This window comes from Mauremys reevesii, linkage group 8 (genome assembly GCF_016161935.1).
Source record: "Mauremys reevesii isolate NIE-2019 linkage group 8, ASM1616193v1, whole genome shotgun sequence".
In the NCBI taxonomy this organism is placed as follows: domain Eukaryota; kingdom Metazoa; phylum Chordata; order Testudines; family Geoemydidae; genus Mauremys; species Mauremys reevesii.
In genome coordinates, this window is record NC_052630.1 from 53,521,135 (window position 1) to 53,547,967 (window position 26,833).

The 26,833-nt window shown below is 50.4% G+C and overlaps 1 protein-coding gene across 3 annotated transcripts in view; it reads left to right on the forward strand.

The window, feature by feature from the left end:
* CACNA1E (calcium voltage-gated channel subunit alpha1 E) overlaps window positions 1–26,833 on the forward strand; it is a 269,347-nt gene that overhangs the window by 45,281 nt on the left and 197,233 nt on the right. For all 3 annotated transcript variants that reach the window (XM_039483760.1, XM_039483761.1, XM_039483762.1), the window contains exons 3-4: window positions 6,763–7,029; window positions 26,355–26,460. In XM_039483760.1, the coding sequence (XP_039339694.1) occupies window positions 6,763–7,029; window positions 26,355–26,460 (373 nt within the window). The remainder of the gene's footprint in view (window positions 1–6,762; window positions 7,030–26,354; window positions 26,461–26,833) is intronic.

A 26,833-nucleotide genomic window follows, 5' to 3' on the forward strand; every position in this document is an offset into this window, starting at 1 on the left:
TGTGGATCCACTGGTTCTCATTCTGTTAGAGATGTAACAAATAGCCAGGAGATGGCGCTGTGGTAGCAGAGAGAAGTTTTCAGGAAATGTACAAGCCAAATCCCTTCCTCTTATAACAGTACTTCAGAATTCTACAGTTATTGTTCCAAACAAAGATATCGCACCACTGCAAACTGCCCCACCATTTTGGTTAGACCGTGCTCCTTGTGAAGTTGATGGCAAGCGCAGGATCAGACCATATGTAATACAATGGCATTTTTAAAAATGAGGCCCTATGCTTTCAAAGCCAGGCTATAAGGAAACCCATATTCTGGCAGTGTGCTGCTCCCTGCTAGACTCTTGGATTGGTCAACGTCTATTTAGGAACTAGTCGGTGCTCTATCAAGATAGATTCCCCCACATTGTATTAATTTGGATGGAATAAATGGGCCAAAGGTGTTAACATAACCCAGTAACAGTCCAGCATTAAACACTGTGTTAGGGTTTGGTATACAGAGGCTTCAGCCTGCTTAGTACCATGGCAAACACACCATTAAATATCCTTTTCACCTTTCTTTAAAGATAAAGAAAAAAAAGAAAAGCAGTTGAAATGTGAAGTATTAAGTGAGGCTTTCATTTTAACAGCATCCCTTGTTCCCTTTCCCTTGAGCTGGAGAGAGGTTTTTAGTAGGAAACCCTTCTTATTTGACCATCTATTAGAGCAGTGTTTTTCAAACTGTGGGTTGTGACCCAGTACTGGGTGCATGTCAGGCACCGGGTCACCTTGCTCTGGTCAACACCACTGGCTGGGACATTAAAAGTCCTGTTGGCGGTGCTACCCAGCTAAGGCAGGCTAGTGCCTACTTTTTCTGACACCACGCTGCACCCCAGAAGTGGCCAGCAGCAGGTCTGGCTTCTAGGCAGGGGGGCCACGGGGCTCCGCACGCTGCCCTTGCCCTGAGCACCAACTCCGCATTCCCATTGGCCGGAAACCAGCCAATGGGAGCTGGGGGGAGCGGTGCCTGCAGCAAGAGTTGCACACAGCCGCTTGTGTGCCTCTGCCTAGGAGCCGGACCTACTGCTGGTTGCTTCTGGGGCGCAGCACGGTCCGCGGTGTCAGGACAAGCAGGAAGCCTGCCTTTGCACCCTGGCTGCACCACTGACCGGGAGCTGCCAGAGGTAATTCCATGCTCCAACCCTGCTCCCCAAACCCCTGCCACAACCCTGAGCCCCCCCAAACCTGGAGCCCCTCCTGCATCCCAAACCTCTCATCCCTGGCCCCACGCCAGAGCCTACACCCCAACCTCCTGTCCCAGCCCAGAATCCCCTCCCACACCCCAAACTCTCATCCCCAGCTCCACTGGGTCACGGGCATCAGCAATTTTCTTCAACTGGGCCCCAGAAAAAAAGTTTGAAAACCACTGTCTTAAAAGGTAGCAAAGTGGTAATCACCATTCTTGTGGGGAAAAGAGAAGTTAGATGAGATGGGCTGGAGCTGTTACTGTTGCTGCTGCTAAAATTGAATCCCGTTTCATCCCAGGGATTCAGCTGGAGCTAGCAGAGCTGGTGATATCATCTAGGTCCTTCACTCTTGCCTGGTCTAGTCAGGACATCTCTTAGGATTAGGGCACAGAAGGTCTGTGGTCCCAGGAGATGGTGGGGGTTGTAGCCATGATGATGAAGCTTGCTACAATAGCCAATTTTTGTCCCAAAGGTCTCTTTTTTGTAAGTGCCCCCAAAGGGAGTGGTGGGCGGAATAGCCCATCCTCTCATTATTTTGTCCACTAAGTTGGCCTAATTTCTGACACCAATTTAGATTCACTGATTCCACACTTTTCCTGTTTACCAGGCATGATCTTAACACAGTCCTCGAGTTCTATCAGGGGGCTCTTTTTGCATCCACCCCCGTTTCTTACCTTGTCCTGTCAACATTTGTTATAAATTATGACATTTTATGAACTTTAACTCACTTCTTGTGGTTAAGCTCACAGTTCGAGTAAATGTCTAGGCTCGATTATCACAACACTCCCAAACCTGATACCCTCAAAGCACTCCCCATGCCCCTGTCTGTCGGTAACACTTTTTATCCTGATCTTTTTCATTCACAATATATTTAGCCAGCTCTAAACCTGTTGGGTATCTGTACTGCTTAAACATCTGTATGCTCGTCACCTTTCCCACTGACCAGCAAAACAGTAGCAGAGCTGTATGCCAGAGTGGGAGTCATTAAATAGAATAGTAATGATCCTCATGGGAAATAAATCCTGCAGCTCCTTGCCTGGCTGGGGCAATTTTGTTTCAAGCATCCTCTGTGTTCCCTGGAGGAGTGTGTATGTCTGTCTGTCTGTCTGTCTGTCTCCTCTCTCTTTTTTTAACACTGGCATTCCCTTTGTTCCGCACTGGGACAAGTGAGTGGCCCGTTGTCATCTTGGGCTATGTAGGAAGATGTAGTGAGACTTCTTGGTCCCACTGGCATAGGGAGGTTGCTTCAGAAGCACCCCATTCCATGAAGGAATTCCCATCTTATAGATCCCTGTTGCACACTGGGAAGGAGGAGAGGATGGGGAGGGGGGAAATGACTACCGGACTGTGTTCTTGCCACAGGGAGGTTTGGAGGGGAGCAATCGGCAGCTCTTTGCTCTGATGGGAGAAAGGAGCATCTAGGAGTTGTCCCTGCCTCCCTGGGTCTCGCTGGAGGGGAAAGAGCCTATTGTTGTTTTACTGTCTGCCACCCTGGGTGTGTGAGACACAGAGGGAGCTGGAGGGATGAGGAAATCATTTTGCATAGTTACTTGTGAAGTTAGCTATACCTAGTTAGTAGCTGGAGCCACAAGCATTTGGCCCAGCGAGAATGTTCTTACCAAAACCCAGAAGAGCTTTGCTAACTTGACATGAATGAGAAAACCCTGGGAGCACCTAGCAGTGCAAGCGGGAGGGCAGGGAGCTTGGTTGGGCTGGGGATCGTTATTTGGCAGTTTGCCATACTACAGGCTGAATTAACATAGTCAAAAGGTAGGAACAGCAACCTCATTCCTAATGCTGTGCTGGGTAGAGGGGAAGGGAAGGATCCACAAATCATAATTGATTCAGTTAGGCCAGCATCTTGCCTGAAGTGAATCAATTGTACTGTATTTAGTCATCAGTCAGTACTGCTTCCACCCCTTCCCCGAGCTAGCAGCATGTTGGCAATGCCTAGGAACCACTTCAGGTTGCACTGAATCTAGTTTGCAGTGCAGCCACACCTCTAAGACAGCAGGCCAAATCCAGGGCTGTGGTGCCTCTGATTTCAGCAGTTATGGCAGGAGTGTGCTGAGCTCCATAAGCCCAAATATTTGCCTTTCTTCCCTACTTAGAACCTCTAAAATCCAGGGGTGTTGGAACAGTTTGTACAGTGAGGGTGCTGAGAGCCATTGAACCAAACTGTAAATCCTGTATATGGTGGAAACCACTTTAAGCCAGGATGTGCTGCTGCACCCCTAGTTCCAGCACCTAGGTCTAAACCCTCTTCAGGCTCTGGGTTATTTTTCCTGCCCCCCCCCCCCCATCTTCCCTGTGTGGGGAAACTGTGGGCAGGTAGGGGAGGGTGGGGATGCAGGACAGGAGTTTCCAGCCTTGCAGACATATTAAGGGGAAGCCTCTAGATGTGTCTTTGCGCTAGAGTGGAGGGAAAAGTGGAAAGCTGTGGCTGAGGAGTACACAGCACAACACAGGGGAGGGAAGGGGGAGACAGAGGGAATAAAAGGTAGGTTTAAATCCATCTTTGCCCTCCTCCAGCCTGGTTTGCTCTGAGCTTTGCCAGCTCTGAGATTTCCCAAGTAACCAGTCCAGCAGGTGAGGATTGTCCAAGCAGAGGGAAGCCACGCCAGCTCTGTGCCACCTGCCTGTGGGATGATTCATGCATTACCAGCTATGGCTCCTTTTGGGTTTCCTTCTGCCAGCAATCTGGTGTAACAGGCACAACGCACAGCCCAGGAGCTGGGCCAGTCATTCCCATGCAGAAGGAAACTGAGTCCCACAAGATGCATCGGCAGTCGTCCCCCCCCCCATGCTCGCTGGAGCTGGCCAACATGAATACGCATTCCTAGATGGCTGTACACAGGAATGCTTGAATATTGGCCCAAAGGATGTCAGGTTATATGGCTGGTTGTTGATTTTACAGTTTGCACACACAGGTTAGCTACATGTGTGCTGTCCAATCAGTGGCAATGCCATGTGATTATATAAAACTTACCAGCGCCATGTGAACTATGAATATTCACCACACGCTGCTCACCCTGCCCCACACTTACTGAAAAAGCTCACTCGCTGGTTTGAGAAAAAGATTAGACTTTCACAAGCAGTTCAAATAGTGAGCTTGGAGGAGGAGGGGAGGGAATGAAATCCATTGCATTGCTTCTGTGCTGGGAATTACTTGGGTGGCTCTGGGAACCTATTAACTCCTCAGCATGGGCCATCTGCTCTGTTCTCTTGGGGAGTTGGAGGACAATGTCAATGGGATAGTTCTAAGGGAACTGGTAAGGCTATACTGAAACCACCAATTATAACTCAGTTCCCTGGTGAGATCAGTGCTCTCCGGAGCAAAGGTGATTGGAGACACAGCAGACAGGAAATCTAAATGTTAACAGGCTCCTAACAGCTGTTTGGGTTTAAAATAAACCCAATCCACCCCCTTAAAAAAACAAACCCTCCCAGTTTCACTCTGCCTGCTGAAGCAGGCCTGTGCTCTAAGGTTCTTCTCTGCACCCCTCACCAAACCCTCCTTGCTTTCTAGCAGGGGTGATCATTCTGCTTAAAAAGAAAACTCTGGTGTTGTGTTTTTTTTTATTTATGACAGTAGCACTTTGGGGCCCACTGTGCCTGGTGCTGTCCAACCATACACTGGAAACAGCTCTTGCCTTAATGAATCTATAATTTAAGCATTAAAGACCACATCTGGAAATGGGGTCAGTGGGGCTTGTGGTAGATTGGGGGCCACTGATAGGGCATTAAAACAATGCTTTCAGGAGTGGCCCCTGACTTGGAGGGCCTCTGGTTTTGGGTGACCAACTCCAGACACCTGGGCCTGGTTTTTCAGAGATGCTGTGCACTGGCAGTAGCTTTGATGCCAGTTGGAGTCCTGGGGGCGCAGCACCTCTGGAAAGGAGGCCAGGGTTTCCAAAGCTGGGCAGGAGGTGACCTGAGAGTAAATGGTTTTTTTGGGGGGGGGGAGGAGTAGTTGTGTATATAAGACAAAGCCCCTAATTTTGGGAGGTCTGCTTACCCTCCCTGGCACCCACTAACTGAAGCACTGGAGATCAGTGGCCAGGCACTGGCCCCAGTGACCCACTGGTTGCTGGGAGGGTGCTAGAGGCAGCTGTTGGCACATCTGGCGCTGGCTGGTGGAAGTGAAGGGTGCCAATGGGATCCCGTGGAGCGGGGGCCGGAGCTAGAGCCCATCCAAGGCAGCCAGGGACAGAGGGCACCCGGCTTTGACTCGCGCCCCCGGGGGTGCGGAGCTGGGCCCAGCCCCGAGCTGGCGCTGAGTGAGCGCAAGGCTCCGCGCGCAGAGCCTCAGCCTGCAGCAGCCAAACCCGCCCGGGGCCCCTCCGGCGCTGCCGGGGAGTTGGTGCCCAAGCGGCCCGTGCCGGGGCCCTGGCGGCCAGGCGGAGGAGGTGCGGGGCGCGTGCTGCTGGCTCCCGGGCTGCTTTGCTGGGCAGCCGCGAGGCTCCCCGGGGCAGGCAGCGGGGCTGTGGCTCCAGGGGCGGGCTAAGGGGGGTGTTGCTTTAAATCCCTGCCCTGACTCAGCGCTGGGGGCTGCCTGGCCGGGGCCCCGCGGGGAGAAGGGAGAGTAGCGCCAGCCAGCCAGGCAGCAGCTCCTCGGAGCGGACTCCACTTCGCTTCTTTGTTCCCTCCAGAGCCCCCCTCCGCCCCCCTCCCGCGGCTCCGTCGCCCGCCCGCCCGCCCAGAGAAAGGCGCGGGGTCTATTTTTGCCATTGGCTTCCTGAGCGCTAAGGGACGCGGGGCTGCAGAGCCGCCGCAGCTTCCCCGCCGCCCGCCAGCCCTGTTCGCTGCATCCCCCGCCCTCCGCCGCGCGCGGGAGTGGGGGTGCGCCTTGCTCCACGCGCGCCGGAGAGCAGCTGGGAGGCTGAGGGGGAAGATGGAGCCCCTGGCGAGGAAGTTCAGCGCTTGGCTCTAGCGGGGCCCGCCTGCCACCTGTGCTGCCCGCGCCCTGTTGCCCTCCCCGCCCGGCTGCATGGCCCGATGGCAAGGCTTGGAGGCGTGGAGGCTCTGAGAGGCCGGAGCAAAGCGGGCTCTGGAGCGGCTCCCGTGCGGGGCTAAAGGCGGCAGCAGGGGATCCGACCTGGCCTTTTGATTTGCAACAAAGACCCGAGACGATGCTGCGTCGGGTTTAACCCCTGGCTCCGGGGTGGAGCGCGCGGATGCTGCCTAGGGGCTGCGCCAAGGGACTCAGCCTCTCCGCCGCTTCCCCCCAGCTCCGCAAACTGTTACCCTCTGGGACAGCCGTCAGCCGTCAGCCTGCCTGCTCCCTGGCCAGGCGGCGGGGCGGTCGGGAGAAGAGCTGCCTCGCGGGCGGCCAGATCTAAAGCATGCCTCGGGGTTGGTGTTGAAAGGCTCCCTGGCTCCAGAGGAATGGAGGAGACCCAGAGCGCTGGCCATTAGACTGAGCAGCTCCGAGAGGGGGCTTGCCGACTGGGATCGCTTCACCCCGCGTCCCCCTCCACTGGCTCTGTTGCTTGTAGTTGGTGGGTGCCTTGATTGGCTCGCCTCTCTGTTTTCTTCCAGGATGGCTCGCTTTGGGGAGGCGGTGGCTGGCCGCCTGGGATCCGGAGATGCGGGCTCTGAACAGAACAGGATCCGCCAAGGACCCCCCGCGCCTTCCGGAGCGACCCCCGGAGGCTTCAAGCAAACCAAAGCGCAGAGGGCCAGGACTATGGCTCTGTACAACCCCATCCCAGTCCGACAGAACTGCTTCACAGTCAACAGATCCCTCTTCCTCTTTGGGGAAGATAACTTGGTCAGGAAATACGCCAAGAAGCTCATCGACTGGCCATATCCTTTCCCCCTCATTGCCCTGGTGAAAACCCTTGCTTCTCATGCCCGGATTTGCATCGGTGCAATTCCACAGCACATGTATGTTGCATTAGCTGGCAGGCACGCAGCAGTGTGTCTAAGGTAAGCGCCTGCCTTCTGCTTTCAGTCCAGAATCGATGGCACATGGAAGCAGAGTGCCCGGGTTAATCGGGTGCTGTCCCCTCCATCCCCTGTGCCCCCAGATTGCATTCATTTTGGTTTCTAGGCTGTCTCTTTCTCCCCTTTCCTGGGTTTGGCAGGGCGAGCGGAAGTTGAGTGTGTTGTCTCCGTGGGGAATAAAGGCTCCAGTTGGTTTAAGAACTCTGGACTAGAACCAAATTGGTCCCTGCAAACGACTTCAGGACTAAGTTTTGGATCACCCATGGGGCCATATCTGGCGAGGAAGCTTGGGTTCGTGTGTGTATGTGTCCGAGTTCGGATCTACAACCAAGTCACAGCTCAGCTCCTCAGCTTCTCCTCCAACTCTGTAGACACGCAGACAGGGGTCCCCCTTAGCTCATTGATGACTCTTCCCTCCTTCTCCCCAAGCCTCAAAGATCTTGAAATCCTTTTGCTCTTTGTTACTTGCTATAATGGAGGAGGCATTGTGCAGAGTGGATTCTGTGTTCCTCTTTATGAGAACAGACCCCTCCTTGATTCTGCAGGACTCTGCTTCGTGGTATGTTGCCTTCTAATAAATCATTAATTTTATCCTCTCTCCCAGGGGCTCCCATGCCCTCCCCACGCCCCCAGTGAGACATGCAGGAAAACTGCCTTTTTCAGTGCGGTGCTGGAACTGCTAAGGGACAGCTACACTGTTCTGGCACCGAATGGCCCAGGGTGCACAAGAAACTAGGTCTCCCTGCACTCGTGGCAGAGGGAGATGCTGAAAATTTCTGGAGGAGGCCTCCTCCGCTCCTCCTGCCTCAATTGGGCTTAGTACCAGAGCTGAGGTCGGCTGCCTTCTTATTCCACAGGGGCAGGGGGAGTGCAGATCCCTTGGGTGGGTTCAGAGCCTCAAGGAGCTTGTGCACTGCTGTCCAGCTGCTCCCCCACCAGGGTGTGTATTGCTATTCCCCCTCCTCAGCCATCTCCTTCCCTGGCTTTACCTCCCCCCCTCAGCCGCTGTTCTGTGGGTAATCCCCGTGCCCCCATTGCTCAGCCCCCTGCAGAGCTCCCTAGCTGCCGGCGGCCCCTGTTTTGAAGGACGCTCCCCTTTCAGCCCCTCTGATAGCTCTGTGGTGTCCAACACTGCAGAGAACTTTGCCTGGGGTTACCCCAGGAGCCCCTCCCTCGTGTCCAGCGCCGGGCACTGGCTGAGAGAGCTCTACTCTCCTTCCGTGTGATGCCCAGGAGAGCTTCGGCACCGCACAGAACTCCTAGTACCGCCGCAGAGACCTCCCCCTGCCTCCTTAGACAGCAGCCCAGACTCCACCCTGCTCATCAGCCCTTCTCCAACGCACGCGCTCAGCACCATAGACAGCGCCCCACCGCGCGGCGTTCCCACCGGCACTGCATGGCACTCGCTGGGAGATTCTGGCCGGGGCACGGTTACAGTTCCTGCTAGTGCTTCAGCCAGGACAGTTCCCTCTCCGTGGTCAGCCGTGTGCCAGGAAGGACGCCCTCTGTAAAGTGTTGACAGGACAATGGAACCCCTGGGCTCACCCTGCATCACTTGTTGTCCGGTGTATTGTAGAGGGAAGATTTTTGTGTAAGGTTGGGTGGGATGCAGGGCAACCTGGAAGTTTTGCAGTAGGATGTGGTAGATAGGTGCTTTCACACTGCTCTCTTCATAGCCTCCTTGCTGTAGAAGGTAGCCAGGCTGACAAGCTTAGAGCTGGCCCTGTTCACTTTTAACTCTGCCCTATATTTTGCACTTGCAGTGACAAATGTCAATAGTTTCGGCCATTACTTTTCTCCCCTGACACACTACTTGGCTTGCTTGAGGGATCTGACAACTGCTTGCTTGGATGTAAAGGAACTTGCCCTGGTACCAAATGAAAATTCCCTTTATCTGCTGCAAAGGGCTGTTTTTAGAAAGGCTATAATATGAAAGGAGGGTGGAGGGATTGATTGAACCAAAATATGCCAAGAAAATAGCCTTGCTAACCCTGAGGTCCCAATTCAGCAAAACTCTTAAGCACATGCTCAAGTGCTTTGCTGAAGTGGGGCCAATCCCCATGAGTGACATGATGAAAGATGTTAGGCCATTGGCAGTGCACACGAGGTAGTTAAGGCAAATGAAAGGGCTTTTTGATATTGAAAGAGCTGCTTAAGTCTATTAAATACTTCAGAAGCTTTATGGTAGGTTTAAATCTCATTCTCCTAACTATCCATATAATGTATTACTCATCTCTGCAGTCTGGGATGAAGTGTTTGAGCATAAGCATCAAGAGATATCTACAGCCCAGGAGCATCTGTGCACATTTCTTTGGGTCACTGCATCCCCTTTCTTAGATGAATATGTCTCATTTTCCAAAATATGTCAAATTTTCATAAGCTTTGTTTTGTGAGATGGAGGGCTAATTAATTTGCTTTATCAGAATTTATTTATATGCTGCTGATGGCTGGAATCCCCAAGTGGGTCCCTTTGTATTAGATGCTGTACATGTACATGATATAAAAACAGTCTCTGCCCCATACAGCTTACATTCATAGTGCTTTCCTGCTATACTTAAACCTCTCCCCGCACATTATTCTTCCCAAGAATTTACAAAGCATAGTTTAGCTTTTAGTTCCATTTGTCAAAGTAAATACTATATTCCCATGCAAATGGTAGGCACAGTTCTAATTTAAATATTGGAATCCTGGTCTCCTCAACACTTGTCCATTGAACAGATGGAACAAGTGAAGGTCTCATCTTTCCAGGGAACTCATCTACCTGAAAGAATTCATGCTGTTCTTCATCACATGACCTGGTAGTTTACGCTACCTCTTACATTGACGGGTTTTTTTGACAGTAACCTTGTACAATCAATATGTGTCTTGGACAGAGTGGAATATGCACTGAGACTGAAAACTGAAATGTGGTTAGAGACAAATTGCCAATGCTGTGAACATTTCAGCTTTTCAATCTGTCAGCATAATAATGTGATCCTTCTTTTAGACAGCATGGAGGTACCATCATCTTGTGTTGTGGCAAAATGTCTGAAATGACAGGACAGTTTATATTGCACTTCAGTGGAATGAGAGCTCAAAGTGCAATAATTTAGGACAGGGCTAAGCTTATAACAGAGTCTCCTAATTAGGGGGCATAGTAATTGCATACTATTATCAGATAATGTAAAATGCTTGTTATTTTCTCCCTGTAATTGTACATTGGTGCAATCAGTTAAAAGGGATAGTGCCTTTAACCAGTGCTCTTGACTTCAAACAGTTGTGTGTGTGTCTTCACAGTCTACAGCAAAGCCTGCTGTTTGAAGCCCAGAACTGCCCCTGAACTTGCAATCAAACTAGTTGATGGAGGAGAGTCTTAGATCTTGACCATAGTAAATGAGAGACTATTTTCAGTGGTGATTGGTGCTGGTTATCACAGGGATGACACAGAGGAAAACCAACTTGGATTGGGAGGGTGGGGGGAGGAGAGGTGCCTTCTTTATCAACATCAAGTTGACTAGGTAATAGGGATAAAAATAACTGGGAACTGGTGATTCAGGCCTGTATATCTGCTGGGTAAATGTGTAATTATAACCAGCAGTCTCTTCAGTTTTGCTTTTCAGTATAAACAGGGATGATACATAAGGAGGAAGAAAGAAAAATATGAGACAAAGGCTTTCTTTTCTTGTGGGGGATCCAATCCTCTCAATCATACAAAACTGAAAACCAGATTTATTAGCTTCAGGTGGAATTGCGCCTTTTTGCTGTTAATGTGCAAAATACTAGGCAGGAGCTGGTTGTATTTTAGCTAGAGGAGCATTAGATTTGTTTTTCTTAAGTCATTTTTAAAATTCAAATGAAAATTGAATTACATCTGTTAAAAACAGAGCCCCACTCCTGCTCCCTTGACTGCACTTGTTCTGTCAGGGGAGCAGCTGTCCGTGCCCAGACCTCCTGTTTTTATTTCATTTGCCTGGCTGCGTGGAGAACTACAATTCAGTTAGTGTGAGATGGGAAGCAGCTTATCAATATCTGCTCAATTCATCTTCTATTAATCAGGTTTGACCACAACTAGACCAACTCCCACCTCCAAAAAAAGAAAAGGGAAAAAAAAGTGTGTGGGGGAGAAGCAAACAAAAGCTGTGTTGTGATTATGGCTCCTTTTCCCAGTGCATCTTCATGAATTATGCATTGACCATGCAGGCTTTCCTAGGATTACTTGGTGCATGCTGACATGTAAAGCTGTTGGGCTGATCTGGAGGTGCATGAGAGCTACTGCAGAGGGTCAGATGGAGAAATATCCTGGTATTTTATTCTTTAACCTCAGTGTTGCTACTTATGGGGCTTGATTCTGCAAGGTTCTAAGTGCTCTGGCCCTGATCCAGCAAAGCAGTTGAGCATGTGCTTATGCTTTAAGCATGTGAGTTGTCCCACTGGCTTCAGTAAGGCCCTATGGTAGGGGAGAGGGAGCTGTAGAAATCTCCTGCTTTTATAGCTGTCTTTCTTCTGCCATACTTCTCTGAAAGAGAGACCAAACCGATGGACATGAATAAAAAGAGAATTTATTCTCTTCTTTCTCACCCTCTGCCCTCATCTTGTCTGGACACCTGTGCAATAAATAGTGGGCACTTTTTCTGCAGGTGTCTTATCCCAAGAGAGAAACAGAATCTCTTTTTGTGTGATCTGCTGGTCCCTGGTTCCAGTCCCCTGTCTGCTTCTTTCCTGGTATCCCTGTTAATTCAATAAACAGCAGGGGGCGTAGGATTCCCCCTTGATGCTTGTATGTATCCCCTTGTTAATATTTATCTATCCACACTGAGGGGAGAATGGCCTTCCATGAGACTTGCAGCTGACTCTCTCTTCTCCAACATCCCTATGCTAATCAAGGCTAGAACCCTTTATACAACAGTCACTTACCTCAAACCCATTCCCCAGGAACCCTGTCCCAGTCTGGGACAGAATGGCAGTGAATTTCCACATAGCTGTAATTTACAGGATAGCTGTAATTGATATACATCCCAGTTGCATTTCCATTAGTACTGCATTCCTAACCGGGGACAGAAAGTCCAGAGCTAAGTTTTGGACAGAGCAGCCTAGCTGTCCCTCCACTAGACTGGAATTGGAATTAGTCTGTGGATTTTGTTCTATAGGAGACGCACATGGTTTAATTTTCTGCTCACATCACTGATACAGATTGAGGACGCATTCCTGTTTGCTGGCAGCATTGTTCACTGCCCGCTGAAAACCTACAAAGCCAGAAAGGAGCCTCATTGAGACGTATTAGATTGTTCAGATGAAGGACAGTTGTGTTGATTGTGGTTGTTTAAAACCTCAGAAAGTGCTAGTTAACCCTGTTCGACTCAGGAACCATATGCCGTTGTGCTGGGAATAATGACCTAGTGATAGTGTGTGTGCTGTATCATAATCGTCCTGCTTAACTGGAGGAGTTCACACTATGGCCTAAATGTGCAGGGCTAAGCTGGCTTGTTGCTGGCTTCTGACAACATTTCTCTCTCTCCCTTTGCCTTCATTTAATCTTCTCTGTTGCACTGGCTCTGATGTCATCTGTATCAAAAGTTCCTGTGGCAGAGGTGGTTTTGTGACAACCACTTCGCAACAGTGCCCATTGAGATCCCAGATAGCGGGAGTCACATTCTCCACTGCCTTGCATCCTGGGAGGTCATTTGCACTTTTTGCCCCCATTATGCAGTCACTTTGCACAGGTGTACAAACCAGTGGGGAAGATCCCTGAGGATCTTCGGGCTTGTCTACACTACCGCTGGGGTCAATCTAAGATACGCAACGTCAGCTATGTGAATAGCGTAGCTGAAGTCAACGTACTTAGATCTACTTACCGCGGTGTCTTCACTGTAGTAAGTCGACAGCTGATGCTCTCTTTCTGGTGAAGTACCAGAGTCGATGCTAGATGTGATAAATCAACCCCTGCTGGATCGACCGCTGCCCGCCAATCCGACAGGTAGTGTGGACAAGCCCTTAGTTGCATTATTCTGTCTGGACCCAATCAGGACTCTAGCAATGCCATGACAATGACCACTGAGGACCTGCTATGCAAGCTTCCTTATGCAGTGCTCTATCAATGCCCAGCTGTTCTATGTCAGTGCCCAACCAGGGCCATTGGTAGGAGCTTCCTTACTACAGTGCCCTGTCAGTGCACAGCAGAGCCCTCTTAGTACCTAGCATGGATCAGCTGTGGGGGGATGCCTGACTGCAGTTCCCTGTCTCTCATGCCCAGCCACAATTCCAGCATGCTGGCTTATGTACTGCAGTGCCCTATTAAAGGTGATTAGGGCCCAGAAAGAAGCCTTTAGAAGAGCAGTAAAAGTTTTGCATGGACTTGTTTAAAACAAAACTGGCTAGTACTGGGATTTCCTAATGGGAGTAACTTCATCCATTGGCTTATGCCTCAGGACGGTAGCATGGCCATGCTACCTGGGAGAAACATTCTTAGCCTTTTGACATCTTTCTGATGTTCTTTCAGTGCTGCTTTCTTTGTCTTTCATTCATTAGATTTCAAGCCTGCTTTGGGAGTAGGTGTAATGGCAGGTCCATCTTTCTGACAGCTGGAGAGAGAGAGAGAGGCTGCCTGTCAGATGGTGAATTTAAACAAGAGGCAGCTGTTGTCATGGTGACGCCAAGTTGCATCCCATTGCTATGGCAACCAAAGTTAAAAAACTGATGTTAAGGTAGCAAAATCATATGATGTGATTCTTTTTTGTTTGAAAGAGAGAGAAAGAGAGAGAGGGATTTGGTTTCCAGTTAAGGCAAGGCTGGGTGGAGAAAAACAATTTGTATACAGATATGATTGCATATATGACAGGTAAACAACCACATGCATACAACTTATTAATATGTGTATATATGTATAAATTACAATGGCAAATTCAAACCTTATGTAGGTGGGGGCAGGCAGTAGAGTTGTGCCCACTTACACAGATCTGAATTTGGCCCTTCATGTAGATTTAGAGCGTGAACTTTTAGAATTGTATACCATGTTTTTTTAATGCTTCCAGATACTCAGTCTGATCCCTCTGTAACATAGGCTGGCCTAAATCAAGAAAAACTCCATTAAAGTCAACTAAGTGGCACTGATGTAAATGAAAGAGAATTAGGTTCATTAGCCCCAATCCTCCTGTATGATGGAGGTCTCTTTGCTGCAAGACATTGGTGTGAAGAGATGAGGAGGAGGGGCTAGGGTGATTGTACACCTCAGCTGTGCTCCCCCAATAGCTGGGGGCTGCTATCAGCTTCTTTGGCACTCTGCAATTTAGAGAAGCCTCTGTGCTTTTCTAGCTTGCATTGGCAGTAAAAGCCCTGTCGAGGGTACAGCTCCAATTAAGGATTGCTGGAGTGCAGTATGCATCAGCCATACCTCTTCTTTTGGCCATGCTTTGACAGGCTCCCTACAACTGGGGTTCACTAGCTGCTCCATTTAGGCACTTTCACAGTTCTTTCGTGCTACTGGAGACAAATGGACTATATCAGGAATGTAGGTCTGGCCCATTATTTGTATCTATATCATGGTTAGGGCATGGGCAGTCATGCCTAGTGGGTAGGGCTGGAACTAAAGGTCAGAGCTGGAGTTGGAAGCCAGGAACCAAAGCAAGGTGAAGGAGCAGGGTCTGTCACAGCAGCCAGGTTAGGATCCGTCTAGTTGCCCAGACACCTTCCTCGTGTTCCCACCCAGCTTAATAATGTGCCTAGACCAATCAGGGGCTCCGAGAGCACTGCCTTTCAAGCTCCTTGTGGGTGGCACATCTGGTGGTGCTTGGGCCACCACGGCTCACACAGCCCATCAACTGCGGTGCTGCCAGAGCTGTCAGGTGGTGGTATGAATATGGCAGTCGTTTAGGGACCAGCAGACCCATGTTCCATCCCTGCAGCTCTTCCGCATATGAAGACATGATTCAAATGCACATATCCACACACCCATATTATATAAATATATGCTCTCTAAGGTTTATGTATAGAATACTCTCAGTGCTATTTGCATACCCAATGGCAATTGGTGTGTGTGACTTGAACTGGACAGAGGCTTGAATGTCACAAGACTGAGTACATTCATGAGACCATTATCGAAATTCCAGTGTTCAGACCATTGAACTAAAGACAGCATCAAACAACAAACTTCCCTACCTGCTGAAGAAAGGTGCTACACTTTCTTGTGTCCCCTTTCCTTCCCCCGTCAGGGGTAGTGAAGTGGGGATGTGAAGAAGCTCTGGGCTGAATTTGGGACAGTACCCTACAACTTTATTTTGGGAATAAGATCTTTCATGCAAAATGTATCCCAAAATACATTGCAGGAGAGGGGCAGAGAAGAGAAGAATTGCTTTCATCTGAAATTTGGAATTAGATGGAGTGCTGGGGAGTCAGAGAGAGAAAGGGTGTTCAAGTGGCAGGGGCTGTGGAGGAGAAGGCTCGTTCACAGGGGTCATGTCGTGCGGAGGGAGAGAGAGGAGATTGGTGGTGGACAAGCAGAAGGAAGAGGGGATTGGGAGCAAAGAGATGAATGAATGAACACAGAGGCTGAATTCCCTCTCATATCAGAGGGGAGTGCTTCCTCCAGGGTTTGGATTAGGGTCTATTGATGGGGGAAGTCAGAGTTAAATGAAGATGGAGACCGAGAAGAAGCCTAGGAGAAATTGGTTCCTTGAGTGCAGGGCTGGGGGATCGTTGGTGAGGTGGTGTAGCAAATCCTGATTTAATAAACATGGGAACTGAAGTCCTTCCCCTATCAGCTGGTTTCTTTAAGGCAGACTTTTAAAAGGGTCCAGCCTCTATGCAGATGCTAGGATAGCTGCTTTGATTCTGCATTCTGCATTCATTCAGCCCCCAGTCCTCTCAATCTCACCCTTCCACCAGCATATTTCATTTCTGAAGGCAGAGAGGGGGTGAGGAAGCTAGCATGATCTCACTGCTTTCAGATCACTAAGTCACAGATGCTGCAGGTGAATCTGTGAAGGCTTTCTGCAGCACTCAGCCAGGGTGTGATTTATGTCCTATCCAGCCATTTGGGCATATTGCATCAGCATGCCGTTAGAATAATAAATTCTCCTTCAGGGCTTGGATCTGGGCATGCTTTCTGCATGAGCAATAGACTCTGAGTGAATCTGGTTTTAGCTCTTATCCTAGACCTGTTCCCGTGGTGGTTCTGATGTAGGTGCACAGTCCCTTGTGACCAGAGGGAAGCACCCAGTAGCATAGAGACTGCTCCCCTAGGAGAAGGGAAAGAGCTCCACATTCCCTTCTGTTGCTCTGCTTAGCTAATCCCCACGTGGTAACTTCAAAAAAGTTCTGCCTCTATTGCTCTGATGTAATTCAGTAGCTGATGGAGGGGAAAGGGGCTCAGCACCGAGCACCATCCCCACTATCACACAGACTTATGGCTCAAGCAAGACCAGGTCAGAATCTAGTGGAGTGCTTCCAGGACAGGATATAGCTGGGGGTGGGGGAGAAAAGTGGGTTACTGCTGAAGCCTGGGCTAATTTCTGTCTGGCTTGGTGACTAACAAGAAGTCAACACTGCTGCCACTGGCCTCTCATCTCCTTCCCCAGCTTTAAATTCACCAGGAAGGAAATTAACAAACGGCAGGTGTGCAGCATGGCTGGAATTAGCTGAGTTGCTAAGGAAACAAGTCAACTATTCAAGGAAGAGCGCATTGGATAAAGGAGATAAATCAATAAGAAAACCTATTTTTATCGTTTCCTTAATGATCTTATCCGAGAAGCTAGATGAAGGTAAAATGAGAGAGCAGGAGAGAGACAAGCTCTCATTACCAGGCTCAGAGGGAGGCAAGTGTTACTGTGCATTTTGGGTGACTGTAAGTTTTGTATAATTAGACACCTAACAAGGAAGGAAGTGGGAGAGAGAGAGGGCATCTTCTGGGGATCCCCAACTCTGAGCTGGGAGGATCATCACCTCCTTGGCAGAATGAAAGGGAGACTGATTTTAGTGTTTATTGAAGCTCCCCTCACCCTTTTGCTAATAGTTTCCATCTCTTATCTCTCTTGGGGTGGAGCAAAGGAATTTGGGGATCTCCAGACTATTTACAGCCTAGTTTTCCAAAGTGCTCTCTTGGGTCCAAAACTGAGAGACCATGGGCCTAATTCTCCGAGGTGCTGAGAGCCCAGAGTGGCCAATGATGTCAGCTGGAACAGTGGGTGCTCAGCCCTGCTGAGATATAGGGTCAAGGTGTCACACAGTGGGTACCTAAAGCATGAAGCTTTGAAAATGAAAAGCCACTTTTGAAAATGTTGGCTCTAACTCCTCCCCTAATCTGAGTGAAGGAACCTTGTCCTCACACTGGCTGGGCCAGCTTACTCAAGGGCAGTCGCTCAGTGCTAGGTGTTCTGGAGGAAGGGGGGGTAACACAAAGGCAGCAACACCCAACGCTGACCCATTTGAGGGCTTCATTGATAACCTTCCCAAGAACCCCACTTCATTTGTACAGAATGGGGCCAAGCAAAGCTGCCCACTTTGGTCTGGAGGTACGGAGCCCATGGAGGCTAGAGATCCCTGCATGCAGTGCTCAATGTCGATCTGAATACTTGCACTTGGTGTAAGAGCAGCACATGCTTGAGCCTTGAGGGTGGGATTCCCAATGGAGATGGGTGTTGGCCTAATTCTGTTCCCTTTGAAGTCAGTAGTGAAATTCCCTTTAATTTCAGTTGGAGAAGAATTGGGCCAACACTGTGCTCTCCAACCCCCCACCCATCGTCTCTGTGCACCACTCCTCTGTGTTAAGGATCAGATGGCTACAAGCCACTTCTCCCCTCTTAGTGGAATGTGCTCAGCTTGGGTCTGTGTTCACAGAGATTAGAGGGTGCTGCCCTACCAGGCACTGCCATTGCCTCTGTCCCACTCTGTAATACCCCAGACACAGCATTCATGCCTCCTTCTGGCTCCTGCCTCCATCAGAGGTACCTGGTTTTTCCATCTGGATTTTTCCATCCTGGGATAATCAAATTTAAAGATTGTGAAGGAGAGAGGGGCATTAAATGTCTGTCTCAGAAAGGAAGGGAGTGAGAAATAGCAAGCACCACTTGTCAGGGTGAACCCTGTGGGAGGAAAGAGACTCCAGTGCTGCCAGCCAGCCCCACACTTCTCATCTAGGCAAGTGGATCTAGCGCCTAGGGACTTGTCTTGCTCGCTGCAGCAGCACTGCTAAAGCGCTTGTTTTCTTTGAACCAGTGTTAATTGCTCACAGGTTTTCAGGAAAAGGGAACAAAAGACCCAAAACAGGCCAGTGGCTCATGTCCAGATATTATTTCTTATGTAATTGCTGGAAGTTGGCAGGTGTGGCTGGGGAACAAAGCAGTGTGTGGCCTTAACAGGAGCCTTGAAGGGAAATCACAGCTGATATAAAGCCTCCTGGGAAAACTTTTTGGTACCTGGTTGGTCAGCTCATGGCAGTTTCCATCACTCTTTTCTGGCCCCACCCTGTAAGGTAAATGTTACAATTGGGCAAAGAACATCCCCATTTTGAGGGGTGGTGGCACCATAGATTTATCTATCACTTTTCATCTGAGAATGGAGAACCTGTCACACCACTCAGAGTGTCCTCCCTCTCTGGTAGTGCCCTTGTCTGATGAGACCCACCCTCCCTCAAGGCCCAACACTGTGCAATGCTGCAGGTGGCCAACGCCTTCCTGTCTGACCGTTGGGGTGCCCAGCATATGCTCTGTAGCAGGAGATTTGATCTGCCTCAGTCTTATCCTTTCTAATGACAAGCATAATTAATGCTGCCATAGTTAATATCAATAACAGGATGTGACTTCATGGCAGTTAATTCCACAGGATGACTATGTGCTGCATAAAGTAATATTTCCTTTTATTTGTTTTTAAATTATCTGCAGGGCCGGCTCTACAGTTTTCGCTGCCCCAAGCAGCGCGCCGAATTGCTGCTGCGGGCGGTGGGGGCAGTCCGTGTGCCCTTAGGGCAGCGGGCGCATTTCCGCAGCGGCGGCAATTTGGCGGCAGCTTCTATGTTTAGCTGAAGCCGCTGCGGACAGCTAAACATAGAAGCTAATGCCGAATTGCCGCTACCACGGAAACGCGCCTGCCGCCCTAAAGGCACACGGACTGCCCCCGCTGTCCACAGCTGCAATTCGGCGTGCTGCTTGGGGGCAAAACAACAGGGACTGCCGCCCCTTGCAGAATGCCGCCCCAAGCACCAGCTTGGAATGCTGGTGCCTGGAGCTGGCCCTGATTATCTGCCATTAATTTCATTGAGTGGCCTGGCTTGTCCATACCTCATCTGAATCCCCTGATTCCTCTCTGTACCAGGCTAAAGAAGTCCTAACTTCTGCAATTGCTCATCTTGGCGAGATCACTGGAGGTATGGACTGAAAGCCTGTCTTTGTTCACCAGATAGGCGATACTCTTCCCCTACTTTCAGGAAGCTGCAGAAGTGAAGGGACATGCCCTAAAAATTGCTCAGGTCTTAGACCAAACCCAGAGGGTCAACTCTCCCTGCACCTCCAAAGCCCTCATCCACAGACTCATGCAAGGCTCAGTCCTGGCTTCGAATAGACATGCCAGCAGTTACCAGCCCTATCTCACCTCTCCTGCAAAGGTAGATGTCACAATGTTCTAGCTCTCCCAGCGCCTATCCAAAACCAGCACCTGGATAGAAGAGCAGCTGGCTGAAGCTTAACCCAGGCAAGAATGAGGCAAGGATGGTAGCAAGAGGGAAGTGCTTTGAAGAGCCTCCCACTTATATAGTCTCACCCATGATCTGGGGCATCTGGCGTCAGATTAAGTTGGTCTGCAGCTTACAAGTTCTTTTGTACTTCTCAGTGCAATAGGATGCCCAGCTAGCTGTGGTGGCAAAGAATGCTCCCTTCCCTGTGTCTGGCCAGAAGATTATGCCCCATGCAATGGGACACAGACCTGGCTATGGTGATATGCATGTTCATGATCTCCAGACTTGAGTAGGGTAATTTAGTGTGTCTAGGAATGAAGCCACAGGCCCTAAAAAAGCTCCAGCCGATGTAAAGCACAGCAGCCCATCTGCTTAACACCACAAGTCACTCTGGTGCTTGACTCTCTGAATGGGCTCACTATTGAATGGGAGTCCAGTTCAAGGTCTGTCTGGCCCGCTATTCAAAGCTGCCCCCAGGTCTGGCCCTGGATTGCCTCTTCCTCATCACAACCACCCCCAAACCACCAGCTGTTTCAGGGAAGCAAATGTACTGTTGACCAGCAGGGGGCAGTTCTGAAAGCTGGAGGCAGAACTACCCAGGAGATGGGCCTAAATGGTGGAACTCACTTCTGGAACATCTGCCAAGGGAACGGGCCTCTCCACTTCCAGAGCTAAATGCAGACATCACTTCTGCTTAGCTTTAAGTCACATTCCTCCCGTCCCTCCCTCCTTCCCTCCACACTGATCAAACTATTCTCCTATGGGCTGGGGAGAGGAAAGCAGACAGAGAAAGATTGTTGCTTCTGACTTTAAATACTTGGGAGAAGTTCAGTTTTGATGAGGATGGGGCACTACAAAGACCTGCACAGAAAGAGAAATGGTGGAAATGAGTAGTTTGGTCTCAATGTTATCCCTTGCCAGTGTATGTTTGTTCAGATCCCTGAGCCAACTCAACCCCAGTGACAGTCCATGCTAACCAGAGAACTGGACCAGCCCAGGGAGTGCAGGTTGGCATTGGGGTGGATTGGCAGAGGAGACAGTGCAGGGCACTGCAGATCAGGACTAAGGTACATGACTGAGGGTGTGGGTCCTGGCATGGCAGGAGGGGCAGCAGGGTCAATGAAGTGCTGTGGCAGAACCATGCAGTGGGATGGCTCCACAGCACATGTGCTTCTAGACAGTGCATGGCAGGGCCAGAGGGTGGGCAGCTGGAGAGGGGAAGTTGACTGGGGCTCTGGTTTAAATCCCTCCCTGTCAGGATTATTTCAGGAGTTCTGCTTTAACTCAAGTGGCAAACACTTGGCAGAAGTCCCTGGCTGCTCCCTTCCTGCCGTGCAGCTCTCCAGCCAGCCAGCTCCAACGCAAACATAACAAACCAACTTATGGGACAGCACTTCTGCTTCCCCAGGGCTCCCTATCCTGCCTCCTGGTCAGCAATCCCCTCCTGTGTTTTTCCCAGGGGAGTAACTCAGTCCCTCTGTGAAAAGTGCTGAGCCTGACTGAACTCAATGGGGCCTAATTAGCTCTCTGAGCTAATGCTGGACCCTAATTGCTAGGCTGCTGCCTGGTGCAATGGGTCCCTCTGGGCACATCACTGCGTTGCAGGGCAAGGCACCAACAGACCTGTCCAGTCTGCCCCACCGTGCTCCCAAACTGTCACAAGACCTAAAATTCACCCAGTTTCTTTTACAGGGAAGATCAAGCCCAAAATTAAATGAGGCACCTGTGGAGACCTCCTGCCTGCCGTGTAAACAGCCACTCCTATTCACTTTGCCCGGGATCTTTATTCCCATAACACAGCAGGTACAATGAATTGGTGCACTGGATCTACTGCCTCCTCTTGAACTCTGGGAGGAAAATGTCCCCCAGGAGGCGGGAGCATGGCAGTTGATTCACTCACCTGCAGGGGTAAAGAGGTGTCTGTTCTCCATCAGTATCTCACTGTTCTTGAAATATGACTCGCCATCCCGAAACAGTGGTGTATCTAAGGTCCCCTCCTCCTGCCTTCCAGCTGCGAGGTAGCAGGGGCTAGGAAGCATCGCCCGTCTCCTCGTGTTTATTGATGATAATTGTACTTTTATTACAAAGATGCATTAAAGCTCAGTGGTCACTGACAAGGATTTAGTCATCTTTTTGCTTTGAAGTGTGCTTTGTTTTGGCTCTGCTGGGCAGCAGGCCAAATGGGAGGAGGGAATTCTTTACATGTCCAGCTTGTTTAACACAGCCGTCTTGAGATCAAAGGATCAGGGGCTAGGCTTCATGCTTTCTTCTAAATGCAAAGAACCCTCAGTTTATTCCTCCTTCCCCCAATTAAGAAAATGTTAATATCTAGGTGATTTGTAGTGGGGTCAATCTAATTTGAAGGGAGGAGATCTAATAATCCTAATAATTAATTGCCATGTGTATGCTGTATCACCTCTCTTTGCCAAGGGCCCTAGCTGTTTCATGATAAAACACATACAGACTCAGGCCTTGCAGTCAGATTGATGTGCCTGGGGCCTTACACCTGGGTGGGGTCCCTTTGAAATCACTGATTCAGCTTTTTCAAAGAGACCAGTGATTTTGGGTGCCTCCATTTTGGGGTGTCCAACTTGAGATGCCTTAAACAGCCCAAATTGTCACCCACTTCTGAGACTTACGCCCTGCCAAAGCATCTCAAGTGGCAGGGGCAGTTCCAGGCACCAGCGCAGCAAGCGCGTGCCTGGGGTGGCAAGCCATGGTGGGCAGCCTGCCGGTCGCTGTGAGGGTGGCAGGCAGGCGGCTTTCGGCGGCCAGGGCTGGCTCTAGACCCCAGCACGCCAAGTGCGCGCTTGGGGCGGCGTGCCACCGGGAGGGCGGCAGGCGGCTCCGGTGGACCTCTCGCAGGCGTGCCTGCGGAGGGTTCAATCGTCCGGCGGCTCCGGTGGACCTGCCGCAGGCATGCCTGCGGAGGGTCTGCTGGTCGCGCGGCTCGGATGGACCTCCCGCAGGCATGCCTGCGGATGCTCCACTGGAGCTGCGGGACCAGCGGACCCTCCGCAGGCACGTCTGCAGGAGGTCCACCGGAGCCGCGGGACTGGAGACCGCCAGAGCGCCCCCTGCGGCGTGCCGCCCTGCTTGGGGTGGCGCAATTGCTAGAGCCGCCCCTGTCGGTGGCGCGCCTGCGGGAGGTCCACCGGTCCCCCGGCTTTGGCGGCAATTCGGTGGCAGGGAAGCCAATGGTGTGGCACCGGTGGACCTCCCGCAGGCATGCCGCCGAATGCGTGTGACCAGCAGACCGCCCGCAGGCGCGCCGCTGAAAGCCGCCTGACTGCCGTGCTTGGGCTGCAAAAACATAGAGCTGCCCCTGTCGAGTGGAAACCTGTACTTGGAGGCATCACTTTTTGAAAATCTTGGGCCTCCTTGTGGGTGTCAAGGTGCACCTACACTGCTTGGAATCTAAATGCTGGGCCTTACAGAGTTCTACACACAGCTCCTTACTCCTGGCTGAAGTCCCATTGATGGTAGATTGTCATCTTCAGGGCAAGGAGTGTCCATTTCCTGTGTTTGTCCCGCATGCTGGGTCCCCTATCCTGACTGGGGACTATCATCTTATAGATATTGGATGGTGATACTGATTTTGAGGGTCCACAGGGCTGGGGATGTTTGCAGATCAGCCCCTAAAGGTCAGATCCTTGGAGAGTTGCCCAGTGTGGCTCAGGTTCATGAGGCTGAAATATGGTGATTAGCACCCATATGCCAATACAATCGGTGTGCCAGGCCACAGGCTTTTGGAAAGAGAGGTGCATTGATGTGCTCTGGAAAGGCCTTACTCTGTGCTTGTGTTTGGGCTAAATGTGGGAGGGAGGGAGCTCTGAGATCAGAGCCCAGCAGCCATATCTCCTTGGATCCCAGAGGGACAGATGGAACATACCCCAGGGCGTCAGAAGTGGCATCTAGGACCCAGGCCATTAATGGCCTTAAAAGTCAATCCCCCAACCCTTTTAAAGTCAATCCCTGCCCACGCTGCCAAGTGGTGAAGGGCACACAGCAGCAGGTAATATTAATAACAATAATAATATTCGTACTTGGTCCCTACATAGTACATTCCAGCCCCAAAGCTCTGCCTTGCCTACCCTCCAGCAATAATGGAGCTGCTACTTAATGGTAGGAGTTGACAGATCAGCCTTTTCAGTAGCCCACATTAAGTGCATATTGCACAGTCTGACCTCGGCATCACAAAGGGCCTCCTGCGTAACAGTTATCAGATCAGCATGGGAGAATTACAGCTGCAGTTGAGCTGGCAAAAAACAGCCTGCACTGTTGTTGTTATATAATGTGCAGCTTAAAGTAGTGCCTAAAGGCCAGCCAGGTCAGGCTCCATTGTGCTAGGCATAGGACAAACGAATAGGTAATGTCATTCTCTGCCCCAAATTGCTTACAATCTCGAATCAAAGCCATAACAAGTGGGCTGGGGGAACCAGGGGAACTGATATGCCAGGGTGTATTCCATCCTCAGACAGTTAGCAGCAAAGGTGCTAGCTGTTGTCAGAGGGCAGAGTCCTTATGCATTATAACAGAGGTGAGTTTTGAGGAGGTCAAGGCAGCAGCTGTATGGATTTTGCCTGGTAGCATGAAAGTGCTTGTAGGGGAAGAGGAGAATCAGGGAAGCTGGGCTGGCAGCGCTTGCAGAGCGAAAGCGGGAGTCGACCTTGTGATCCTTGTGACCACAGCTAATGCCAAATCTTCCGAGATCAGCCCCTGCTCTAAAGCTGTGTTCAGGATGAGATTCCCAAGAGCACTCACCATCAGCCTCACTCTGCTCCCATTAAAATCAACAGGGAAGCTCCCATTGAATCCGACAGGAGCAGAGTTGGGTCAACGCTGAGTGCTTCTGAAAATACCAGGTTCAGAGTATGCTGCCCTCTGAGAGACTCCCCATTACACCCCCTAAGACCCTGGTGGTATGCTGCCCTCTGAGGGACTTCCCACTACCGAATGACTGACTTGTGGAAATTCTCCTCACGTAACCTCTTTGACCCAGCTAAGATAATTTTAGCCTTGCCGTATTTTTTGTTTCTTATTCCTTGTTAAGTGCTGACAGCATGCTCTGTGCTGGGCTGTGTGATCCACTATAATCAAACGAGCCCCTGGTCTGGAGAGCTGTAGTTCAGTCTCCAGCCAATTCCAAGCCATCCAATATCTCATTTCCCCACTACAAGCACCTAGATGCCTAATAACCTTCTCAAAGGCTGGAGAGGGGGCAATGGGTATTGTTTGGTCCAAACCTCACTCAGAGCTCCTAGTGATACCATGCAGAAATGACAGCGCATCGGAAGCTGCATTGATCCCTAGGTGACTGCAGAAAGCATCTGAGCTACAAGGTTGATGGGAATTGAACCAATGATACAAACAGGGAATGTTCTATCAGGCATGGCCCAAATGGGTTCCAAACATCCCCAGTCATATCCAACTGACCAGTGGAGCAATGCAGTGGAATACAATGAGCAACGCATTAATAGCAGCAAGGAAGGACAGATCTCCTCTGTCCATTGTAGGGCGTGCCTCATTTATGACTCTAACAAAGGTAGACTCAGCCATGTGTCCTTGCCTGAAACCAGACTGAAATGAGTCAGATGCGCGAGTAAGCCCAGTGTTTCTCTGCCGTGGGTCTTAGCCAAAAATAGCAGGGTATAGACTGGTCTATAATTCCCAAGCCCAGCTGGACTGAGCTAGGCTTTTATAAATGTAGGTGACTGATGTTAAATTCCACATTGGGGCTGTATTTAATGCCAGCATGGGCACTTATTGGCTAGAGAGGCCCCCAAGGAAATGGCAGGTTGGGGGGCTTGCCTGAGGATGGCAGGTAAGACTGAGCGGGGAAGGAGGGGCGTGAGGCTACGGGGGATGTTCAAAGAGCTGGGGTTTGTCCAGATTCTCAGCGGAATTTAGTGAAGGAGGGTTGGCTGGGTTGGACCTTTATAGATAAGATAAAGCCCTTCCCTCCTGACGAAAGTATGGGAGTGTTTTGTGTTTATATTGTGCAGCCCGACCTGGTAGGCTTGCTGGGTCACATCGGTTTTCATGTAGGCTCTGAAGGGGGCTTCTGGGCAATTTTAAACCTTTGTACTTATTCATCTTTGTATGTGTATTCCAGCCCCCCAGCATCCTGCATTGTCCTAGTTCAAAGTTACCTCTGGCTGAGGAGCTCACTATGGGTGCCCAGTCCTTTGTATTGCATTGGCTTCCTTCCATCACCAGTGCCAGTATTGTAGTTACCAGGTGGAGGAGGAGCGCTGGGCACCACTGGATCCCTGGTGAGAAGCTGCTAATGGGCTTGGTGCTCTTGGCTGTCTTGTCTCATTTCCAAACAGTTGAATCAGTAGGTCTCACCCCACTAGCTAGGAGCAGAGGAAAATGGAAGCTTATCTGGCTGCTGTGTGAATGCGCGCATGTGTGAGGAGAAATGGTAGTCGCTTCCTGAGCAGTCACAAGTAGTGACAAAGGGTGAGGCAGGAAGGGAGTCTGTGGATTAGAGACTTGTTCCATCTCTGTTATGTCATTTCTGCTCCTTAACTGTCCCCTCCACGCCCTTTGAATACATGATCCTGGCCACCATCATTGCAAACTGCATCGTCCTAGCGCTGGAACAGCACCTCCCCGAGGATGACAAGACACCCATGTCCCGACGACTAGTAAGTGCCTTTCTCTTGTATCTTCCTTCTCTCCTGGAAGCAGCTGCAGCTTTCTCATGGGCGTGGGTGTTAGCTGGTAGCAAGCCCGTTGGCGAATACAGTTGCTGAGGTTTAAGCCTCTGGTGCCTACAGTTTCTCAGAAAACTGGAGGTGTGATCTCCTTTCTGTCTCTGATGGTGGTGATCCCAGAGTGCCTTTGGGGAAGGACAGAATGTGGCTGGATCTTTCCTCTGGGCTCTTCATGCTTCTGAAAGACTTCTTCAACTCTGGGGGGTGGGGCAGGGATACTTGCTATTAATGGAGGTGTCAGAAAGGGTCATCAGCTAGAAAGTGGAGCAGGGAGGGTTACTGAGAAACAGAGATGAGGCCTGAG